The sequence below is a fragment of the Sprattus sprattus genome (assembly GCF_963457725.1).
Source record: "Sprattus sprattus genome assembly, chromosome: 7".
Taxonomy (NCBI): domain Eukaryota; kingdom Metazoa; phylum Chordata; class Actinopteri; order Clupeiformes; family Clupeidae; genus Sprattus; species Sprattus sprattus.
Genome location: NC_137926.1, coordinates 1,888,946 through 1,896,445, shown reverse-complemented (window position 1 = coordinate 1,896,445; position 7,500 = coordinate 1,888,946). Strand labels below are relative to the sequence as shown.

At 44.7% G+C, this 7,500-nt stretch overlaps 1 protein-coding gene across 1 annotated transcript in view; it reads left to right on the top strand.

Moving 5' to 3' along the window:
* Nucleotides 1-598: 598 nt before the first annotated feature.
* LOC308368390 (lysyl oxidase homolog 2A-like) overlaps nt 599-7,500 on the top strand; it is a gene marked incomplete at its 3' end in the record, with an annotated part of 11,027 nt that continues 4,125 nt past the window's right edge. The window contains exons 1-2 of the mRNA XM_080842562.1: nt 599-746; nt 5,121-5,449. Coding sequence (XP_080698688.1) covers nt 5,158-5,449 — 292 coding nt within the window. The 5' untranslated portion in view covers nt 599-746; nt 5,121-5,157. The remainder of the gene's footprint in view (nt 747-5,120; nt 5,450-7,500) is intronic.

Genomic DNA, 7,500 nt, shown 5'->3' with positions numbered 1-7,500 from the left:
CTACTTAGTCACTTCATATAAATGTATGATGTCAAAAAAAAGAGAAATGTAAAACTGATTTTTAGAAATTAAGAATTTAACCCTATGTAGTTCCGGATCTGAGATATAATGATTTGATGTAATGGGAATGACATCATTTTACAGAATTATGCGAAAGAATGTTCCAGAAAACCTCATAACTATGGGACACATTTGAACAGGATGAGCGAGACTCTATTCTTTTCTCTTCTATTCGTTAATGTGATAAAAGTACACACACAACTGCTACAAATCATAATGATCTAACTAACTATTCTTCAATATTCTTGTTTTTCAAATAAATATATTGTTGTCCTGAATCTGTCTATCTATGTATCTATAAATCCGGTTAATACATTGTACGTTTGCCAGACGCTCACATTATCCGGAGGCTCCCTTAATTGATAGCCTTGAAGTTGTTCCATCGATTATGTTGTCCGGTGCGCATGAGGCTGTTTCCATGACACGCACGCACGGACAACAGGACTGGGATATATCCACCCCTCTCGCGCCCATTCCTCCCTCGCAGCTGGGGTTGGTCTCAAATTCCACTGATATTACTGGAGGTGGTGAGAGTGTCTAAACGGCGGGTTAAAAGCACGGGGAAGGCAGAGGTGGCGGAGAAAGTCGCGCCAGACAGAACGGGAACCAGACGCTTCGCTGTACAGTGCAACTGGTGTCTCGGGCAACCGATCTGAAGACTTTGTTTGCAAGCGGGAACACGAACGGTAAGTGTCTCCGAAGACCGAAATATTATTTGACTTCGAACTGAAGGATATTAAACAACTGATCGTTTCTGACGAGACTGACGAGCAAAGTGGTCTCCGGCTCAATTGGTGATATTGACTGAACTTTCCATAGGCTATGATTGTCACTAAATTGAATACACCTTTGTATTTTAACATTATATTTTATTTGATCGACTCTTTTACCAAATGCAACATGCTAGGCTGTTTGTTATTAATCAGCAGCATTTTCGTAACGTCGAGGATGTAATCTTAGGAACTTTGCACTAATTACCACAGTAAACTTTAATTACTTTAATTATGATTTGCATCAACTGTGAATGTCTCAATTTTACTCTGCACTTCAGTAACGATGCCGTTTAACATCGCAACAAATTACTAGGCTATATAACAAAAAAAAATGATCTCAGTTACACAATATTTCCTCTCATGTTCTCTTCAGAACAGAGAGAAATCCTGCTCCAGCAGTGTTCACAGATGATTAGACTCAAACGTGACACGGTTTAATGAAAGAAGCTACTGACAGACGGTGTATTACAGTGATGTCAGACTCAAACGTGACACGGTTTAATGAAAGAAGCTACTGACAGACGGTGTATTACAGTGATGTCAGACTCAAACGTGACACGGTTTAATGAAAGAACTTACTGACAGACGGTGTATTACAGTGATGCAGGGTGTACTCGGCGAACTGAAGGCTGCTTGTCAGCGATAGGATTATTGTGAGGTAGGCTGCTAGGCGAGCTGATGGATGTCTTTCGGCGAAGGCTCATAGCCAGGTGTGTCTGTCTGTTACCTGGGTGGGCTGTTCTGGCTGGAAGGTATGCAGGTGTGGTGTAGTGCTCCCTGGAGAAGTGGATATACTCTTCATTTTGCCCAAAAAATGAAGCAGCCCATACAGCAAAGGATAAACGCCCTGTTTTGAGAAGTGGGTATACTTAATGCTGACTGAAAAATAAGTGGGTGTACTCCTGGACTACAACACTGGGCATGCAGGTGTGGTGCCCACATCTATACCCAGAGCAGGCAGCCCATAGGACTGAGGTGTTGATGGATTTGAGATGTTTGAGGACCCTCTGTCTGGCAGACCAAATGTAGTCTGTCATTTTAAACTCAGGTGAGACCTCAAAGCTGTAGTGACGGTAAGAGGTGGCCGAATTCCTTATCTTGGCACTGTAATACTACTTGCCCTTGAGTTTGTAGCTTTTCAGTATTTCAGGGCAAACTGCTAAAAGCTGCTCTGAGGTAGTCGACATACACAGAAGGACTATTCTGACGATGATTGTTTGCCTTTCCATGTAGGTAAGCTACTGTATATTCTTTAACTAGCAGTGCTTAACTAGGTGTGGTATTATGCAGTGCTTAAGATACAGTCAGATGGTGTTAAATGGCTAATGATTGACGTTTGAGGCGCAATTGTGATTTCAGTGAGCAAGAATCTGACTGGATGTTAGTGATGATGTCGCATCAGGGATCTTTGCGAAGCTGTGTGGTCCTGGGAAAAGGCCTTCCTCTAGCGATCTTGGGACGTGCAGCTTCACTAACGCAGTCCAGGCCAGTTTATGACTCAACTATTAGAGCGAGTGGTGCCGTTGCCGTTTTCATGTCTGGAACTCTCGCTCGCAGTGGAATCTAACCATAGCTTTGTGGTTGTACATCTCTTGCTTTTACTGAACTCCACATGCAGAGTGGCCAGGCGATCGCAAAATGTACTTGCCTCAGCATTTTCCACTGTTCTTCAACACAACATCCACTCAAGTTCATCCAGTTCATATTGAGTAGCCAGCAGAATATATAACTCAGTTCTCAACAGACAGGGGAAGCCCTCAGCTAGTTATGGGCACATGAGAACGTTGGAATGGATGTGTGTGTGTGTGTGTGTCCGATGTGTGTGTGTGTGTGTGTGTGTGTGTGTGTGTGTGTGTGTGTGTGTGTGTGTGTGTGTGTGTTTGGGCTAAAAAAAAGGATGAGTTGGATTTATGGTCTTGAGGAATGAGCCTCTAATGATGACACGTGCGCCCCGGCCTCTGCGTAACGAGGCAAGGTGACGTCACTGGGAGCCAAGTTCAACTAGCTGCTAATTCACAGCCCCTCCTCCACGCAGGCCAGCTGTCATACACACACACACACACACACACACACACACACACGAACACGCACACACACACGCACACGCACACGCACACGCACACGCACACGCACACGCACACACAGACAGACACACACACACACACACACACACACACACACACACACAGACACAGACACACACGCAAACGCACACGCACACGCACACGCACACGCACTCGCACACGCACACACACGCACACAAACACACAGACACACACACACTCGCTGTCACAGCTGTGCTCTTTGATGGGGAAGTACCCTGGGAGGTTTAACAAGGACCCTCGCAGCTAATCTCCCATCTCCGTTCCATTTCATAGCTGTGGGGTCCACACACACACACACACACACACACACACACACACACACACACACAGACACACTCCTTCCCCTCACAGATCACTCTATTGACAGCTTCATGACCCAGGAGCTCACAGCAAACGCCCGAGGAAGTGAACGTCAAGCGTGGCTCTTTTATCCGTTTCCATGGCGCTCGCTCGCTCTCGGGGATGGAGAGAGTTCTGAGAGCAGAGAGGAGTAAAGGCTCAGCGTGTTCCCACATGTGTTCAGCATTAGTCATAGAACAACCCCCCCCCAACCCCCCCCCAACCCCCCCCATACCCCTGTCTATAATGGCCTCTCCACACCCCCCCCACGCCTCAAGTGGAAAATCCTTAGACACCGGCTTGGCATCCCATAATAAGGTCACTGTAATACACAGCCGTTGCCATGGCATGACGGCGAGTTAATGAGTCAGCGAAATATAAAGGAGTCCCTTCAAAGCCACGGCACATGGCAGGGGTTCCTCTAAATCTGGCTGACCACATAGGCACTGGTCTATGACCCCCAAAGCAGTCTGGGTATTTTCAGGATGCGTGGCACGGCCAAAATACACCCACAGGAACCGTTGGTGTCATCAGTCTCATACTGTTTGAACGTTACACAGATGTCTTAGTTATTATAGCCAAACATACTTCATGTTTGTGTCTTAGTTGTTATAGCCAAACATACTTCATGTTTAGTTATTATAACCAAACATACTTCATGTTTGTGTCTTAGTTGTTATAGCCAAACATACTTCATGTTTAGTTATTATAACCAAACATACTTCATGTTTGTGTCCTAGTTATTATAACCAAACATACTTCATGTTTGTGTTTTAGTTATTATAACCAAACATACTTCATGTTTTTGTTTTAGTTATTATAACCAAACATACTTCATGTTTGTGTCCTAGTTATTATAACCAAACATACTTCATGTTTGTGTTTTAGTTATTATAACCAAACATACTTCATGTTTTTGTTTTAGTTATTATAACCAAACATACTTCATGTTTGTGTCTTAGTTGTTATAGCCAAACAAACTTAATGTGTGTGTCTTATCTCAGTGGTCTTTCTTTTCACTGTCTGTATTGCGTAGCTTGTATTACATGTTCTATTAAGTACTGTGTAATATAATGAGCAGTATGTAACAGCATTTTGATGTACTTAAATAACACTTAGACTAACCATATTCCTAACTACAACCCTGAAAAAACTTGTCATGTCATCACAAAGTATAAAGTGGTATCACAGAGTATCACAAAGTGTGCTCATACTCGTTGTGTTTTGTATATTAACTTGTGTGTATGATTGTGTGGGGTTTTTGTGGTTGAAATGACCACATCTATGGGGCGACAGTTGGTAGAGGAGTTGTTAAGTAATCGGAAGGTTGCTAGTTCGATTCCCCACTCCTACTTACTAAGGGCTCAGATACACATACGCGTCTTTTTTCAGGCAGAAACACTTCAGTAACGCCTTGGCAAAGTGCGGCGGCCAAAACAGAAGCGGTGCGCTTCCCTGCCTTGTGCTGGAAAGTTGAGAATAGTTCAACTTTTAAGCGCACCTAAAAAACGCTTCAAAGACGCAACGCGTGGTGGAGAAGGGGCGCACGCTTTAAACGCGCCGTACCATAGGAATCAATGCATTTGCTCGCGTCCCGTTTTTACAAAAACGCGTATGTGTATCTGAGCCCTAAGTGTGTAAGTGTCCTTGAGCAAGACACTGAACCCCTATACTGACCTATTGCTCCTGATGTATAAAATGCAATTTCCTTGTAAGTCCCTTTGGATAGCGTCTGCTAAATGTAAATGTTAAATGTTATCTACATTGTCTCGTGCCTAGTAATGCCGTGTCATGCCTAGTTGTAGAAACCAGATTCTGATCCTACATTTGTGTCTACTCTCAGGTTTACCCCCCAGCCTTTCGGAAGCGCTACTGTTTGCATGGGTATGCTATCGCTACACAGCCTCCTGTGCCAGCTGGGCATGCTGCTGGTCTCGGCTCTGGTCTGCCAGGCCCAGGCCTCGCCCACCGCTGCCCCCAAGATCCAGCTGCGACTGGCGGGCGAGAAACGCAAGCACTACGAGGGCCGTGTGGAGGTGTTCCACAGCGGCGAGTGGGGCACGGTCTGCGACGACGACTTCTCCATCTACGCGGCCCACGTGGTGTGCAGGGAGCTGGGGTACCTCGACGCCGTGTCCTGGTCCCCGAGCGCCAAGTACGGGAGAGGAGAAGGTGAGTCTGGGAATACTGGGAATACTGGGAATACTTACATACTGACCTATTAGGACTAGTATTATTGGGACCAGTCTTAAATACTGACCTATTAGGACCAATCTTACATACTGACCTATTAGGACCAGTCTTACATACTGACCTATTGGGACCAGTCTTATTGGGACCAGTCTTAAATACTGACCTATCGGGATTAGTCTTAAATACTGACCTATTGGGACCAGTCTTATTAGGACCAGTCTTAAATACTGACCTACTGGGACCAGTCTTATTGGGACCAGTCTTAAATACTGACCTATTGGGACCAGTCTTATTGGGACCAGTCTTAAATACTGACCTATTGGGACCAGTCCCAAATACTGACCTATTGGGACCAGTCTTTAATACTGACCTATTGGGATCAGTTTTAAATACTGACCTACTGGGACTAGACCTGTTAAAACTACTGGGATTAGTTTTACACACTGTCGGCCTCTGGTTATCTGTTATTCCAGTCACATCCAAATCGTCTCAATCTTTTTATCGTTTTAATTGACTTCTTAGAGACACGGAGTTCATGTATCTGATCAGATTAAGATTATTATTAGATTTTTCTAAGATTGAAAGCCAAAGGGAGTAGCTTGTATACAGACCAATGAGCTGATTTATTACTGTTCTCTTACAACACACACACACACACACACACATTTATTACTGTTGATGTCTATGAGGACCTCTCTCTTACAACACACACACACACACACACACACACACACACACACACACACACACACACACACACACACACACACACATTTATTACTGTTGATGTCTATGAGGACCTCTCTCTTACAACACACACACACACACACACACACACACACACACACACACACACACACACACACACACACACACACACACACACACATGTATTACTGTTGATGTCTATGAGGACCTCTCTCTTACAACACACACACACACACACACACACACACACACACACATTTATTACTGTTGATGTCTATGAGGACCTATCTCTTACACACACACACACACACACACACACACACACACACACACACACACACACACACACACACACACACACACACACACACACACACACACACACACACACACACACACACACACACACACACACACATTTATTACTGTTGATGTCTATGAGGACCTATCTCTTACAACACACACACACACACACACACACACACACACACACACACACACATTTATTACTGTTGATGTCTAAGAGGACCTATCTCTTACAACACACACACACACACACACACACACACACACACACACACACACACACACACACACACACACACACACACACACACATTTATTACTGTTGATGTCTAAGAGGGGCCTTTTCTCCTCCGGTTTCATGGAAATCCCAGCGTTGTGCGTCTCTCCCTGGGTAATCCCTGGAAAAGTTGTGTTTTAGTCATTAGAAAGGGTATCTCTCCCTCTCTGTGTGTGTGTGTGTGTGTGTGTGATAGTGTATGTGTGAGTGTATCTCATACTCACACCAGGCCAACTCAAACACCAGTCCAGGGGAAAATGTATGGCAGTGGGACATTAAACCCCCAGACTAGCAGACATACTCTCATCCCTCACTGTCTGCCCTGGGCCTGTCAGAGAGTGTGTGTGTGTGTGCGTGTGTGTGTGTGTGTGTGTGTGGGACTGATCTGCAGAAACACTGACCTGGGGCCGTAAATCTAACACGAGTCCTGTAAATGATAGAGGCAGCCTTCCATAAACTGCGGTGTTTGACTAGACCCTCCGACAGCTTCATGCTTTCCTACTGAGCCAGCACTTCTAATGTGTGTGTGAGTGTGTGTTTGTAATGTGTGTGAGTGTGTGTGTGTGTAATGTGTGTGTTTGTAATGTGTGTGAGTGTGTGTGTGTAATGTGTGTGTTTGTAATGTGTGTGTGTGTGTGTGTGTAAAGGAATTAATAGGACATACTAGTTATAAAAACGGCATTGGTTCCACTGACAACTGAAACTCCACACACACACACACACACACACACACACACAC